At 42.2% G+C, this 17,882-nt stretch overlaps 1 protein-coding gene across 1 annotated transcript in view; it reads left to right on the forward strand.

Moving 5' to 3' along the window:
• Positions 1–9,151, forward strand: part of LOC109485847 — a 30,821-nt gene extending 21,670 nt beyond the window's left edge. Inside the window, exons 23-28 of the mRNA XM_019789519.1 lie at positions 171–246; positions 405–1,101; positions 7,895–8,033; positions 8,283–8,393; positions 8,563–8,762; positions 9,110–9,151. Coding sequence (XP_019645078.1) covers positions 171–246; positions 405–1,101; positions 7,895–8,033; positions 8,283–8,393; positions 8,563–8,762; positions 9,110–9,151 — 1,265 coding nt within the window. The remainder of the gene's footprint in view (positions 1–170; positions 247–404; positions 1,102–7,894; positions 8,034–8,282; positions 8,394–8,562; positions 8,763–9,109) is intronic.
• The last annotated feature ends 8,731 nt before the right edge of the window (positions 9,152–17,882 follow it).

A 17,882-nucleotide genomic window follows, 5' to 3' on the forward strand; every position in this document is an offset into this window, starting at 1 on the left:
TTTTGATCACTACGTTATAGTAACGCCTTATCTCCAATTGAGATGAATATCTCTTATCCCCATAGCTTTGTGTTGATATGTTGTGTCCCGCTCTTCAAGTGGTGATTACTTCGCCTTAGATTGTGAGGATTAATCTACATGTAGACTCTAACGGTACATATTTTCCACAGATACAGTTATTCCCATCCTTGTTATCGTGGGACTTCTACTTCTACTATTAGTGGTCTGTCTGGTTGCCTGCAGCGGGTAAGTTGTTCACAGACACACATACAGCAATGCCATTCTTTATTCTTTGACGTACACAATTTGTGCATAATGACTTTTCGGCGTTGAATGAAAACCATCGTGTAATGTTACCGATTACATGTATCAAATAAAAAAAATTGTACTGTATTTATTCATAGCTCTAAACGTAATACAAGACGAGTGGCGAAGCAGCCTCCAAGACAGAGAGAGGCTGCAGAGTTAACAGGAAGTCAGCAAAGAGAACAGAGACAAGCTGCAGGGGTAAGAGCAGGTCATCGAATGGAACTATCACCCAGAGACACCAATTTCACGGACCAGGAACCTCAACACGAGATTGAGACATTAGCTGCACCTTCAGACGATAGAAACCACAATCAGTTGACACATGACCCCGTCTCAACCACAGCAAGGCAAACAGAAACACCAACAGCTATAGAGCCAGGGCCGTTTGAGGGGGAATCCTCTAGGGCTAGGGCAGGTCCAACGGAGGGGCCATCAGAGAGCGAACACAGACCGGCTATTGACGAACGCCTTGTAGCACAACCAGAGAAACTGACAGAGACTGCCATACACGTGTCAGAAGACACAGGGGGAGGCGACATCGGTCAGTTTGTGGAGGAACCACCAGGAAATCATGTTGACCAACAAGAAGAAGCAACAGAGAATTGTGAGACGGAAGCTCCAAACGCAACGACTAGTTCAACAGAGGATTCGGTCATAGAAGAGCATCCAGAAGAAACGTCAAGCCCTACTGGAAGATGCAGCATCCTGCATACACACACACACCGCGCGGCATGGACGGAGTCAACAGACGGACCAACAGGGAGAGGCAACACTGACCAGCCTTCAGGAAGAGTGAGCCAAACTGGGAGGCCTACAGGAAGGCTATCCTCTGTCACAAACCCGATATTCCCCTCTCCAGATCAGTACGGGCCTTTAGGGTCGCCCTTTCATCAGGACACGGAAAGACAGGCCGACAATCAGCCGGCCAGTGCAGGACAAGACACACGCGTGCAAGATGATGTGACGGAGGAAGATTTGTAAGAAAAAAAGAGATGAAAAGTTGAGCAACTGTCATCTGCATTTCATAACACGTTGCGAGTTATTAACTCCATTCCTTGAGAACTTTGATGAACTATCTTAGCAGTTGTTTTTCGCTGTTGCTGTGTTTCATCACTAATGTTGATATTTACCAAAATGTACTGTGTGACTACTTCATGCTTATCATATCTATGTATATTACCGAATAAGTTGATTTTAAAATACTGTAATGTAGAAGACACGAGTAGGCTGTTTTGATGCAGTGTTTTATTTTTGTACCAAGGTATCCCTTTATGACTCGACATCACACAGAGATGTACATTGTATACCAGCAAATCTAAATCATTAAAATCCAACTTGATGGTTGCAAGCGATTTTGCAAGTATTTGTCAATAAGCCATGGGTAGGTAATACCCTATGGTGGAACAAATGGGTTAAAAACAACGTATTTGCTCAATGTCAGATTGCGACATAACTAATGTTGACGTTACGAGCTCGAGGTACAAGCTCGGTACTTGGTTACCACGAACGTCCAGAAAAATGCATCAACACTTTCTCAGCAGCTGGTGTTATGGGGTTGGCAGTGGCCTCATTGGTTCGTCCAAGCCAGACAAATACACGATACAGTCCGTAGTACTTTGCACTTGTCAAATTCATGGTTCCTTTTCATTCAAAAGAGGACTACATTTAATACCATGACTATCATTTGATGTTCCATTGATATTCTATTTGAAGCTTATCTTATCTTAATGTATACTGAACAAAGTCCCTGGTGGGACATCACGTACAGGGTTGGGTTGGGGGTGCACGACTTAGTGCGGCCAGTGGTAGATGTATATGTGCAACAAACTAACTTTTAAAAAACGTGATAACCTGTGCATCAAAAGAAAAAAGAGGAAACCAATCAATTGTGCTGGCCACACTACGTTTATTAAAGTTCAAGCCTGTATCTGGGTAGGGGGGTGGGGGTGTTGTGCGACGTGTGGGGCAAGCCCACTTTTGAATAGGTCAAGTAAAGTTGCCGTTACCAAATGTGCCAGTAAATGGTTCCATTCAGTAACTGTACGTGGGAAATAGCTAGCCGTAAATGTGTCAGTTTTGGATGAGAGAATGTCCTTTGTGTTTGGTGTCAGATAAGTAGCTATGGGTATTGCTGCAAGGTGATTAATGGCTTTGTAGATAAGCTTTCTGATCTCATCTGCTACTTCTAATCTCTGTAAACAACAGTAATCACATGCAATTCCTTTGGAGTTCAGTAAATTGCTCCGCAAACATGAAGCAAAATTGTGTCCATTAAAAAGTGTTCTATGTTGTTCATTTGCTTACCATAGATATACATACTGACGCAATAACCTAGTATAAAGCATTGTGACCAACTGAAAAACATGTCGCAATCCTGGAGTACAAACCAGCTGTCCACCGTTCATGTATTGATTGGAACATTTTGATTCGTTCTTCTAAAAGTGATGAGAACACCAAATCGAATGTTTTCACCCTCATTCATCCTCTCAGGTTTATTTCTCAGGGAGCATGTTTGAGTACTTAGATGATAACATCTTTATTAATCAAAGAATCTTATTATCACGTGGGGTAGGGAAGATGCGGGAGACAAGAATGTTATATCAGGATCTCCTTTATTTCCACGGATCTTCCCTGACAGTGTCTCGTCGTCAACTCCCCCGATCCCCCAAGGGGTCAGCCCTCCTTAACCCCCTCCGTACTTGTGTTGATGTGGTTCTTATCTAACAAACCATTAAAATATAAGAGGCTAGCATCCAGACCCCTAGCAACAACTAACATTTGTGTCCTGATCACCCCGTGGCATTATCACACAATGATAAAGATAATATAAATGAGAGACTCAAGCGTTCGAGTTAATAAGCCTGCAAAAGACATGATCACACACAGCGCCAGCGGATTACACCGTGTTAGCTTCATTGCGAGGATCAGACAGTACCTGGTTCCGTTGATCTATACTAGCGACAAAGGATGAGGTGTCTGGAAATAGCTGCATTTTTTGTCTGCGTGGTGGTGGGACAGGTAGAATGCACTGCTGCTGCAAACAAAGGTAGGTCGTCCTACAAAATTTTGTGTAATGGACATGGTTGACTTTGCAGAACATTTACAGAAACGACGGAAAGCCCGAAAACTCCTTAGTCTCCTGATGCTTAGGTCACATTTGAAACGGCGCCCGTTCGGCATGTCCTCGGCGTAGACGCCGGCCGGCGTCATGACGCCGAGCGTGCGCCGTACTGTCAGGGTCACAATTAAATGTTCCTTTACGGCTCCCTGTCGGGGCCTGCTTGTGTTCCGGCCGGCGGCTCTCATTAATATTCATAAACTTTTGCGGCCGGTTTCTGTCAGGGACCCGTCCGTTGCCCGGTCAGTCGCCCGTCTTGACCCGTGCGGCGTGTGGTAGGGTGCCGACCGGCTCTTACAGTTCGGCCGGGCAGCTGTCAGGTCCCTGGCGGGTTCCTGGCGGGATCCCGACGGGCTCCTCTCGTGTTTTTGAGCAGGTACATATATAAGCGCTGCACTGCCTGCTACCGTTCACTTCAAGTAAAGAGTACACGTCAAGTAAAGAGTAGACTGAAGTTGGCGATGCAGCGTTCAGTGCAACCTGCAAACAACTTACAAGCCCGTCTGAGATTGAGATTGGTGACAACCTACATGTAGGTCTTCTGGCATTGGTAGCTGAAGAAGAGAGGCAGGCAGAACTGGTGCGTCGCAAAAGTAACCGAGGGCCTGCTTTCGAAAGTACTTCAACAGTGACGCAGGAAGTACTTCAGCAGTGACGCAGGAAGTGTGCCGTGGCAGCTCCTTGCTATTGAGCAATAAAACCACTGAATATCGTTACTTCTGTTGAAATTTGGACTGAAAATAAATGCCAATAACTTCTGATTCCATTTTATTACGAAGGCATATGATGTAACAAGAGATAATGTCAGACACATTCTATTCCTGTTATGATCTGTTTTATGAAGTTGGCAAGAGAGCCGTGCCGGCTGTTTTCCCTTGCTCTTCGACATTCTGACACACAAATACAAGGTGTAACACACACAAGTACACGATGTAACACACACGTGGTGAACTGTGCGACGTAGTCTGAGGCAGGAGTTTATATATGCTCCCTATAACCCCCTTTTCCTGACCATCTGATGCACTGATCAGCACATGTGACGTCATAATCTTAGGCAGGTGCCTGTTCGGCCGCCCGACGGGTCCCGGGCAGTGAGGTTACGGCGTCGCTTCGGCGTATTTCGCCGAACGGGGCCCGAAGTGTTTTTAACTCTGAGTTAAAATCGATTCGGCGACCGCGCGGGGCCAAAAATAGGCCGGCAGCCGTCGGGAAGCCCGCCGGTCTCCGTCCAGGTCCCGTTCGGTAGTGCCAAAAAACACGCCGAACACGCGCCGAGCGGGCCCCTTTCTTGAATTGTGACCTAAGCATTAGCAGGCTCAACGACTACGGGGTTCTTTTGCCGGCCTAGCCGGCTACGTTTGACGGGCAAAAGAACTCTGAAACTAAAAGAAGAGATATGCCAGAAAGGAAAAAGCGCATGATAAAGGCTCCCCAAATACCCAGTCGTTGGACATGCTAAGGAGGCTACCCAAAATTGTTCGAGGTAATGTCATAAATTTAATTCCAGCATAGAACGCCCAGTTTGACTTTTTCGTAATTATCTACTATCGACATGCCATTGGTCCATAAGGCTCAAATACGTTTATACATTCCACTTACACGGCGCTGATATAAATCTGATATCAGAAATTCTGCTTGCCACAGTTGTAATCATAAACCACTGGTCTGTTGCTAAAATTTAATCAAGATTATGTTCGCCATCTTCGGAGAGCGCCACTTAGTAGCGCCGTGAGAGCGCCACTCACGGCTCTCACGGCGCTCAGCATCGCGCTCTCATCGCGCTCCCATGGCGACCATGGTGCTCTCTCCGCGCTCTGGCCAATTTAAAGGTCGCAGAGACAGCGCCGTGAGAGCGCCGTCTAAGTGGAATGGGGGTATTAGTTAGACCAGAGTCACTACGTTTTCACGGTACATGAAATTCTGAGAGCAAATGGGCTTCTTTCAAATAAAATCCCAATAAGATTTTCGCAAAAGTGACCGAAGATTCTTCACTAGTACTTGAGGACAAAATTTCCACTGTCCCCAACTTGACATTCATCGAAAAGTGAAAGAAAAGAAAGATGTGTATTTATTACACCTACTGTTTCATATTGAGGCGCCCATATATGCCATTTCACTGATTTTAGTGTATACCAAATATGGTCATGAACCCAACAAAAAAATCAAACTGTTATGCGAAAAGAGTCAAGGTACAAGGATTAGGGGGGGAGCAAATTGAACTGCATATGAAATCTGTCCGAAATACATTCAATTTAGTACGTGGCGTGTCGAATGCTTAGGATGAATCTGACCGCACTAGAGTGTACGTGTCGAGCTGCACGTTTGAGCATGCCTGACCGGGCTAAGGCGATACAAGTTGCCTTTGTGGTTCAACCAGAGGGCAGCGGGAAGGTGAGGGTCCAAAGTACATGCCAGACAAACAATGATCTACAAGTGTGTACATGTACAACTTTTATACAGCCAATTACACGGTTAGCTAATGTCGCTTAGGTAGATTCAAGTATTCACCAGGATGAGGAAATGGGGTGGAAGTAAAGATGTTGTCAGTTGTTTTTGATATGCTTGTTTGTCTTGAGATTATTTACCGTTGTTTTACTTTTTCTGGACTATTGATAAAACCAAGCTACAATAGATTCGCAAGTATTTGTCTAGAAAATAGTCATACTGTTTGCTCTTTATCAGAGGAGAGCATCTTAATCATATTTCAATCATACAACTTAATGGAGGAAGTTACAAGGTCCCATGCTGTTATTTAGTTACCAAAGCCTTCCGCAGAAATGAAATCATATTGTCAATGAAAATCAAATTGAATCCATCTTCTTTACCGAAAGCATCGTGTCGTAGAATCCATTGGAAGATATTTGTTTTTTTTTCATTCACCAACAGTGTATAAAAATGTGGAGATATTTGCCAAGTCCGAGCATATTCTAGCGGCCGTTTTGTTGTTATTGTTTTTTTGTTCATGGCGGTTACAGTGTTATATTTCATTATTTTGTCGCTGTGTGGCGCTGTGATACTTGATATGGCAATATGATATGAAATGAAATGGCAATTGCATAGCAACATCTCAGAGTACGAACAGGCAAGAGCACGATTGTGGGATAGATTTAAAAATATATATTTTACCCAGCTTTATTCAGTATGCAGAAATCAACACAAAAAGTATACATAATAAACAAAATAACAAAAGTATGGGAATGTTAAGTCACATCATTTGTCTGTCGTTTAAACAGTTGTTAATGTAATAATAAGGCAAAAATCATTTATTTAACAAAAAAGGTGTCATATTTCACAAAAAATATACATAATTAAAAAAATAAACAAAAGTAAGGTAATGTATAGTAACATCATTTTGTTTGTCGTTTAAACAGCCAGGCAATCATTTTATAACAAAAAGAGAAGGTGTATGTATACATGTATCTTCAACTGTTGCAACTTGGAATTATTAAAGTCTTGCCAGAAAAAAGGAGGATATACCACACTATTGTCTCTATCACAGTTGAAATGACATACTGTTCAACATTAAATCTAGTATTCAGTACATATATGAGTGCTGTTTTCAGCATCCCTAATACTGAACACCATGCTTGTGTCATATGGGTCTGACTTTCTTTGCATGTATGCAACGTTACTGATTTCAGCATCCTCAGCTGTCTGCAACTTCCCCCTCGGTATTGAGAACGGAAACATCAGAGACACCCAAATGTTGACCCATTATGCGCATCCTGGCTATGAACCATGGGAGGGCCGTCTTAATGGTAATGGGGCTTGGTGGGCTCACAACAGCACGCTGGTGAAATATCTACAGGTCAGTATGTACGTCTTGGTTAGTGAGATAATACATTGAGATTTATATAATAGTATTGATTTAAACTGTTCATATTACTATGTCCTACATGTATATCTAGATAATCGGGATATTTACCCGGCCCCTATAGCTAATATATATATATATACTTACTATATTTGCAAATGAGCAGGACATCAGTGAAGAAAAAATTATGTAATAAATTCTATTTCTTGACCTCTGCTTTCCATAAAAGAGCTAACAAAGTGCGATATTTATTGTGTCATAAAGACTGTTTGGTGTTCTTTGTCTTCCTACAGATAAATTTCGCCACTGAAAGGCACGTGACCGGCATTCAAACACAAGGTTTTGAAGATGGATGGGTGGAAACATTTCAAATATTAACTACCAGTATAGGTTCGGTATGGACGTCTCCATTTGCAACGGTATGTGTAGGGCACATATTTTAATTTTCTATCAATTGCAAAATGGCTCAATCTGTAGTCGGGTGGGTTTATGGTTGATCAATATCTGATGGCAACCATATATACCATGGGGGAATTGTCCTCAACATAAATCTTGGTGCACACGACCAGCAGGTTGGGTAAGCAACATCAATTTGTTTCCAGTTACTTGACGATATGTGTATTTTCACTTTGCAGTTGTCTTTCCTTCCACAGGACTTCACTGGAAACACCGACAACAATACAGTCGTTCAGAATTACTTCAACCCAGTTATTAAGACTCGGTTCATTAAAGTCGTCGTCAAGACATATCACTTTACCGCCAAGATGAGGATAGAGTTCCTGGGATGCGATGGTGAGTTTACAGCCGTCTTTTTTCTTCCCGTCTGCCTAAGATATATCCTACATCCCATCCAATATCATAGTCATAATATAACGTTACAGCATCTGTGCCCGACTTCATCTTCCATTTGATCGAAATTATAGAATTGTTATAGATTGTTTGCAGGAGACATCGGTTTTGACTATAGGTAACGTTATGTTTTAGGAACACCCTGTCCACTGTAACTTTTAAAATAACTTTGAACTTTGTCTCCTCTCTAAGACAACGACGACTGCCAGTCGAATCCATGTCAGAATGGCGGCACATGTGTGGACGGGCTGGACTCCTACTCATGTAACTGTACTGACAGCTTTAGTGGAGACACCTGTGAAGGTACAGCTTCCTTCTTTACAGCAGTGTTTATAATGTTTTAATACAAGGTTTCAAAAAGTTTACGAAACTCTCACGTGATAATCCGTGCGCGTAAACGCTGTAGGCATACACTTATAGAGGAAACCAGATATTAGTATTTCCTACTTCTAAATTCTCTCTACCCCTTCAGAAAAGTTGACTACAGTTGAGATACCTACAACTGCCCCAGTTTCTACAACAACATCCATAACAACAGCCTCGCAGACGACTGGTCCACCTACACCTGACGCACCGACATCCCAAGTGCCAACCACGACAATGTCGACTAACATTCCCACGACTCTCGACCTCCCAACAACCAGACCTGGCACCGCATCCAAAACAACCAGCGTAAGTAGTAAAACTACGGCGATTACAGGAGCATCTAACGATATGTCAACCCAACACACAACTGTCCACAGTACTGAAAAACACTCCACGGATTCAGCTCGATTCACCGTGGATTCAGGGTTCACGGATCACGCCTCTACGCCAGAGTTTGTAGTGGAAGATTCAACGGCAGCTACTACTGAGTCATCAAACAAGCCAAAAGACAATCAACCAGCTGTATCCGGCGCACTGATAGGTAAGAACGGATTATTCATTGGTAGCGAGTAATTTGGGGGAAAATAGATATATCGTACCAAGATTAGTGCAAAAATGTTGAGAAGGTTCTCCTTTTCCTATTTTTTGTCCAGGTGCCATTGTTGGTGGGATCTGTGTTGGACTTATCGTCATAGCATTGCTTCTGGTAATAACCGCGTTGCTCAATAAACGGTAAGAGAACCTGAAGTTTAATTGATTATCATCACCCACAAAGTTAAATTTTTCGTTAGATATTTAACATAGTGTTGTTACACAGTTGCAAATATATTCTAAATCAAACGTTATAACGATAGGATGAAATGGTTATATATTCAAAAGACAATGTGAGGCATGAGAAATACCACCTGCCTCTATATAATTTGAATGGTTGCAACTATGCTTGGTGCATTTTAGGGTTAACAATGGAGTTCTTTCTTCATTTCTCAGATATAGAAACACCAGTCGTGTAAAACCACGTGAGGATTTCCCCCTGCAGCAACAAAAGGCAGAATGGATACCTTAAATGACATACGCATATCATGATCAGAACTTAATCGGTTTAACAGATAGATGATGTATTGCCAAGCGTGGATACAGCAAAAACTAACTGATCTACCAGCGTGTACATGTATCACGTAGTAAGCTATTGCTTTGCAAGATGTTCTAGTGTTTATGACGATGATGAAGTGGGTGAAGGTTAAGTGCTGTCCAAGCTCATAGCTTAAATACCCTTCCGTCTCTAAACGAAATCATTTTCCTTATACCAACTTTTTTAAATAAAACATTTTCCATACAAAGCTGACACTAAGCTATAACGGATGTATCTTCATGTGTATACGTACGAATTTGTCTAGAAATGAGAAAGGGAAAGAGAGCTAGAAAGCCTAGATACTGTCGGCTGTTGCTGTTTATCAAAATGGATTATACTAAGCACACTACACGTGAGGTAATGACAGGAAGTTACGAGTACAAAGTTATGTATATTCATGCTGTTAGGTAGTTATCAACGTCCTCAGCAACGAAATCATATATTCTCTGAAGAAGAGAAAACGATTAACTTTAATCTTTTACACTGAGTCATATCATTAATAAATTCAAACTATTATTGGATAAATTAAATATATGTTGATGAAGCCGACCACACGATGACGGCCCAGTGCTTTATGTACAGTATATCTGAGAAATATTGCATTGCGCTATTCTATCGCTATGTGGCGTTGTGATACTATAATATATCTAGTGACGTAGCAATTATCATCATATGATCATAAACTATGAAGTTAAAGGATAAGTATTTAAGAATTAACAAGCTTCGTACATACATGTATCCTATCTCTATTTTTAACAACCAGCTGCAGTATTCTGTACTCTGGCAAGGAGACTGGAACAGGTAGCTTTAACAGTATAAACACGCTGATCATTGAATTGATTATCCTTATCTGCATACTGAACACAGAAGGGCCCACATAGGGGAATGCAGTAACATGCAGGGACCTAATCTAGTTCTGATTACAGTCCCGACTGTCTGGATTCATCGTTTAGCTATCATCATTTCACCTTCGTGTTGATATCTGTTACTTCAAATATACCTTGCTTGATACTGATGTCATGCTAGGTGCTGTCAGAAACCCATTGTGTATAGTATAGTATACTGTATACTCTAGATCTTGTCAGACGATAACTTAAAAGCCCCTGGCTTCATTTTAACCCGTTACGTTGAGCATAATGGTGAGCTCAAAGATGACTACATCTCGGATCGCGAAACTTTTTGTTGTCACAGTTTTCTTGGTATATCCTGGCTTTTCAAGAGGATTTCCTGGAAGCACCAAGTACAGAGGTACGTTACATGCTGCAAGTGCAGTAGAGAACTTTCATAAATTCACCTTTTGAACCCTTAACATGAATCATGCTTTAGGGCCTCCATATGAAAATTAATAATTCTATCACAATAAGATGAACACCAACGACACAGGTCTCTCTTTGCATGCTGAGCTAAATTTTAATCTTGCAAAAACCTGCCATCAAAACAACCACGCAGACTAGACATTTCCCAAAAGTTTCACTGTACGTACCCCATTAGTGCCTTATCATATGAGAACATTATCTTATAATGTGAAGAATTGCAATGATTAACATGAAAGCAAATATAAAGACGGCTTTGTCGACTCTACCTGGTACTTACGATCACAAAGCTATTCTTGTCGAAAAGGAAAGGATATGCCACACTATACATTCTAGTACAGAGGTTTCATTCTAGTGCAGAGGATTGATGAAATACCTTTATTGTACATTCATGCCACGACGGGCTAGGTACAGGTCAAGACTTAACAGACACATAACAAACATATACGAATGCAATATTGGATCTGATATTACGTGCCGTTTTCAGCATCCTCAGCCGTCTGCGACTTCCCCCTTGGTCTTGAGAACGGTAACATTTTAGACCAGCAAATGTCAACCTATTTCGAAAATTCTGGATATGAATCATGGAGGGGCCGTTTGAATGGTAACGGAGCTTGGTGGCAGCCAGACAGCACGCCGTTGAAATATCTCCAGGTCAGTATTAATAGGCTTTAGTTAGTAAGTAAGATGTCATTTTTTCAACTTTTATCCTATGCTTTGTTATGCTTAGGTCGCATTTGAAACGGCGCCCGTTCGGCATGTCCTCGGCGTAGACGCCGGCCGGCGTCATGACGCCGAGCGTGCGCCGTACTGTCAGGGTCACATTAAATGTTCCTTTACGGCTCCCTGTCGGGGCCTGCTTGTGCTCCGGCCGGCGGCTCTCATTAATATTCATAAACTTTTGCGGCCGGTTTCTGTCAGGGACCCGTCCGGTGCCCGGTCAGTCGCCCGTCTTGACCCGTGCGGCGTGTGGTAGGGTGCCGACCGGCTCTTACAGTTCGGCCGGGCAGCTGTCAGGTCCCTGGCGGGTTCCTGGCGGGATCCCGACGGGCTCCTCTCGTGTTTTTGAGCAGGTACATATATAAGCGCTGCACTGCCTGCTACCGTTCACTTCAAGTAAAGAGTACACGTCAAGTAAAGAGTAGACTGAAGTTGGCGATGCAGCGTTCAGTGCAACCTGCAAACAACTTACAATCCCGTCTGAGATTGAGATTGGTGACAACCTACATGTAGGTCTTCTGGCATTGGTAGCTGAAGAAGAGAGGCAGGCAGAACTGGTGCGTCGCAAAAGTAACCGAGGGCCTACTTTCGAAAGTACTTCAACAGTGACGCAGGAAGTACTTCAGCAGTGACGCAGGAAGTGTGCCGTGGCAGCTCCTTGCTATTGAGCAATAAAACCACTGAATATCGTTACTTCTGTTGAAATTTGGACTGAAAATAAATGCCAATAACTTCTGATTCCATTTCATTACGAAGGCATATGATGTAACAAGAGATAATTTGAGACACATTCTATTCCTGTTATGATCTGTTTTATGAAGTTGGCAAGAGAGCCGTGCCGGCTGTTTTCCCGACATTCTGACACACAAATACAAGGTGTAACACACACAAGTACACGATGTAACACACACGTGGTGAACTGTGCGACGTAGTCTGAGGCAGGAGTTTATATATGCTCCCTATAACCCCCTTTTCCTAACCATCTGATGCACTGATCAGCACATGTGACGTCATAATCTTAGGCAGGTGCCTGTTCGGCCGCCCGACGGGTCCCGGGCAGTGAGGTTACGGCGTCGCTTCGGCGTATTTCGCCGAACGGGGCCCGAAGTGTTTTTAACTCTGAGTTAAAATCGATTCGGCGACCGCGCGGGGCCAAAAATAGGCCGGCAGCCGTCGGGAAGCCCGCCGGTCTCCGTCCAGGTCCCGTTCGGTAGTGCCAAAAAACACGCCGAACACGCGCCGAGCGGGCCCCTTTCTTGAATTGTGACCTAAGCATTATGTATCCAATAACGTTATTTCTGATGGCGTATACTTGAATTGTGAATTGTTTGAAAGCAAAATGTGATATAATTGTATCGTAAAGGCTAGTTAATGTCTTCCCGCAGATTGATTTCGCCACTGAAAGGAACGTGACCGGCATTCAAACTCAAGGTTTTGAAGATGGTTGGGTGGAAACATTTCAAATAGAAACTGCCACTACTGGTTCGCTAGTATGGAACCGACCATTTGCAACGGTATGTGTGGGATAAGTCTTTTTCCGTTTAATTATGGTAAATGTATGTGCAACTAGAGTTCCACGATCTCATACCTTCGCCAAATGATGTTAATCTTTATGACTGACAAATTATACAATAGATTATTCCCCCTGATCTAACAAATAGGAACCTAATTTTCATGAATTATATCATTTTATCATAATCTCGACCAAAAGACAGTCTTGTAATAACAAACAATGCATTCTAGTATTTCCTAATAAATTATGCGAATGAGGTCCTGATTTGAATAAATTATGTTTATTGATGTTCACCTCAAATTAACTTTAAAATACCACAAGTATGAAATTCCAGACAGTTATCATTACATAATTATAATTTTTTCATTAATTATGCAAATTAACTCATTATTAACATAATCAATATCTGCCTGTGTTTCTCTCGTTGTCAATTACCAATGTCACAAGCTTCAATTGTCTTATCATGGAATGCAGCTGATTTATAGAATTTCCCCATAAATTATGCAAATTACACCCATATTTGCATAATTGTCACATAATTGTATTAAGCATCACGTAAGCTACCTACATACCAAAAATCACGACGATCCGTCAACCGGTTCTTGAGTTATCCTCTTTTTAATGTTTTCAAGAATATATCCCTGCAGTTCCATAGCAAGCAGCTAGGGGGCCCAAACTCACGTCACTTCTTCACAAGCATAAGAGCTACCTACCATTCAAATTTCATCACCATAGCATGTCTAGATCATGAGATATCAAAACCGGAAGTTCAGCTGCAGTACCATAACAAGCCGCTAGGGGGTCCAAAATCTAATCATTTTGAGGTCTCATCAAGACCTACCCACCTACCAAGTATCAAGACAATCCATCAAGGCCTTCTCAAGTTATCGTGTTTACAGACAGACACACACACACACACACACACACACACACACATACACGAACGCCTCTGAAAACATAACCTTCTTGGCGAAGGTAATGATAAGCATAGGCAGTCGATATTGATGTTCTGATATCTGAGACCCAACAGTTACGGGCAGAGATAGACCGGTGTAACGGACGTAAACTGTACAAACAAGGCTGGGGACCAGGCTAGGATTTTGATGCTTACAACGTCTGCACAGTGGATAGGTGACATCATCTCAGTTTTACCTGATTTTTTCACATTACAGTTGTCAATGTTATTTTCCACAGGATTTCACTGGGAACACAGACAACAACACAGTCGTGCAGAATGACTTTAACCTTGTAATTAAGACGCGGTTCATTAAAGTCGTCGTCGAGACATACCACGTAGCTGCAAAGATGAGAATAGAGTTCTTGGGATGCGATAGTAAGTTGTCACCCTTTTTTCTGTGTCCTCTCTGCTTTATAGAATGTACATGTACACCTCAGCTTTGACTATACGTAAAATTAAGGTCATAAGTAGTCATTCTGACAGAATTACCTTCACAATTTTCCTCACCAAGACAACGACGACTGCCAGTCGAATCCATGTCAGAATGGCGGCACATGTGTGGACGGGCTGGACTCTTACTCATGTAACTGTACCAACGACTTCATTGGAGACATATGCGAAGGTACATGTACAGCTTCATCTGGGACATTCATTTAAGAACACAAAGAAGCTACTTCCAAGTGCTAGTCCTTAAACGTAGAGATATAAACATATGTTAAGTAAACATCAAGTCAGAAGGTACAATGTACTTTGGAGTCTTTTTCAAAGGAAAATAAGTGGTTCTGAAAGAGTAAAATGCTTTGTTTGAAGAGGACGCCACCATACTCCTCAATTGAAATCTCCTCTCTGTCTCCTCAGAAAGAGTAAGCACAATCGCGATACCCACGACTGCACCAGTTCCTACCACAACACCCATAACTACAGTTCTCCAGACGACTGAACCGCCTACAACTGTCCCCTCTACACCCAACGTGCCTACCACGATAACGGCTAAAGCACCTACGACCATATTGTCAACCACGTCGACTGTCCCCATAACTCATGACCTTCCCACAACCCCACCTGACACTACCCCAAAAGCAACCACCGTAGGTAATCGAACTGTGGCGACATCGGAGAAGACAGGAACATCTCTTTATAACGATGTGTCCACCCAACACACAACTGCCCACAGTACTGACAGACACTCCACGGGTTCAACTCAATCCACAGTGGATTCAGGGTTTACGGATCACGTCTCAACGTCAACATCTGCCACGGAAGATTCAACGGCAGCTACGACTGAGTTATCAAACAAGCCAAGCGTGCAAGTCAGTCAACCAGCTCTATCCGGAGCACAGATCGGTAAAGACGTAGTTTAATGTAACGAATTAGCTTTGAAAAAGTCGACATTTGAGCCTTCGGGCTTGATTTTAGACATTTGTACAGAAATGGAAGAATATAGAGAAAGCGTCAACGATCTTCATATGATGTTGTTTTCCAGGTGCCATCGTGGGCGGGGTCTGTGCTGGAGTTGTCGTCATCGCATCACTTGTGGCAATAGCCGTGATACACAGACGGTAAGACAACATCAAGATTGTACATTATCTGCTCTGTTTTTCTAAAAACGTGATATCACATAGTGTTACACATTTGCAAATTTAGTTTTTGAAACCAAACATGTTATAGCAGTAGGATGGAAAATATTACATGTATATTTTGTCATTAAGTAGAGAACATGATATATTAGAAATGTCATCTGCCTCTCTGTTGTGTGCGGTTGCAACTGCGATTGATGTGCTTTGAAAAAGTCGGTTGATACAGACCGTCATGTAACGGTGGAATTATTTTGTTCTTTCGACAGATATGTATACTTCAGTCGTGTAAACCCAAGTGAGGATATCCCCCTGCAGCAACAGGAGGCAGAATAGACGGATAGTTCACCTAAATGACATAACAGAAGATAGTGCTCAACCGATGTTGTGTGTACCAAACCTTGAATGACCTGACTGATCCGTTGTGTGCATGTAACACAGTTATGCAGTCAGTCACGCAGGGAGCTAATATTTCTCCGGGAGGTGTTCACAGCGTTGAGGGGATTGGGTGGAGGCGTGCTAATAGATTTCTTTCATCTGAATATTTCCGGGCTCGAGACTATCTTATCCTTTACAATAGATAAAGTCAGTGTTCGAGATGTTAGTATTCCCTTTTTTTTTCTTTTTCCTCTTTCCATGTTGTAGTCTGTGATGACACGGCGGTGATCATGTCACATTATCGCAATCTATGAAGACTGTTACGCTACATGTGGTTACTGTGATAAGGTTAGCCTCAGTCTGACGCAAACTGCTGGGAGATTCAAAATGGCGGCCGTAATATATTACCAAGCATCGTGTAGGTCCGAGATCTATTTTATTTGATTTTGCAAAGTGCACGAATTCTGAAACGCAATTAAAGCATTTTAATAACCAATATACTGTACCGTGGCCGTAGAGTCGTAGATGTTGGCAACGGCTCGTTTTAACAATAAACACGCTGATCCTTCTATTGATTATTTCATCCAGGTTATCTCGGGTCGTGACAAAACTAATAACTGACGACTACATACTGGACAGGTGTGGTCACCTGTGCGGAAGGGCTCACATAGGGGTAGCCGGCATCCTTTATAAGGAACTAATCTAGTTCTGATGACCGCTTTGGGTGCCTAGACTCATCGTTTAGCTATCATTGGTCCACTGAGATCAGTTGCAAAATACCTAACTTGATAGAAATGTCATTCTAGGTGTTGCCAGAAACCCCTTGGATAATCTCTTGATAAAACCAAACGCAGCGTATAAATAGTGTGCTCTGTGCTTTAAAGGTGCGTAGTCGCGTAGAGCCAATCTTAAAGATGGCTACGTATATGAAACTTTTATGCGTTGTCGCAGCCTTTGTACATCCCAGCCTTTTAATAGGAAGTCCTGCAAACATCGAGTACAGAGGTAAGCACACGATGAAATATTTCTGTAGTGTAATGTTGGGTAGCTAAATGAGTTCGACAGTAGAATCCTTCAGCCCTTCATGTTTGATGCCTGTCATCAGAAGTTGATGCTTACATTACTTTTTATGTTTGAAATCATGTCTAAAAACAGCATGAATCTTTCTTTGCAAACTTGAAATTCTAACACTGTGAAAAGCTGTCATATAACAACGATCACACAGATACGAAATTACTAGCTATTTCAATCTAGGTGGTAAATTCGTACTAGTACTCACAAAGCCTTGGGAGAATTGTGACATATGCCATATATTCCCAAACTTCTTGTCAACTCTGTTTAGTAAACTTGTAATTGAAAAACAGGATTGTCCTCTTAACTAAAAAACAACTAATGCGTTATGGATCTTACACTCAATACATTGACGTATTATTTAAGCATCCTCAGCTGTCTGCAACTTCCCCCTTGGTGTTGAGAACGGTAACATCAGAGACACCCAAATGCAGACCCATTTTGTACACCCTGGATATGAACCATGGAAGGGCCGTCTTAATGGTAATGGAGCTTGGTGGGCTGATAACAATACGCTGGTGAAAAATCTACAGGTCAGTATGTCTTGGTTAATAGTATTAAAAGATTGATCTTTTGCCTTTCATCGCAGTCTCTTATGAGATATACAGCAAATCATTCATGTTGATATATCCTATATCCAGTAATCTGAGATTTCTCCTGATATATTTCTAATGGTATATACAATTTAGTATCAAATTATTGAAGGGAATTTTTTATTGCTTCCCCCAAAAGGGCCAGCAAAGTTTGGTATAACTGAGTCATAACAACCA

Source organism: Branchiostoma belcheri, unplaced genomic scaffold, assembly GCF_001625305.1.
Source record: "Branchiostoma belcheri isolate BF01 breed outbred unplaced genomic scaffold, Haploidv18h27 scaffold79, whole genome shotgun sequence".
Classification (NCBI taxonomy): domain Eukaryota; kingdom Metazoa; phylum Chordata; class Leptocardii; order Amphioxiformes; family Branchiostomatidae; genus Branchiostoma; species Branchiostoma belcheri.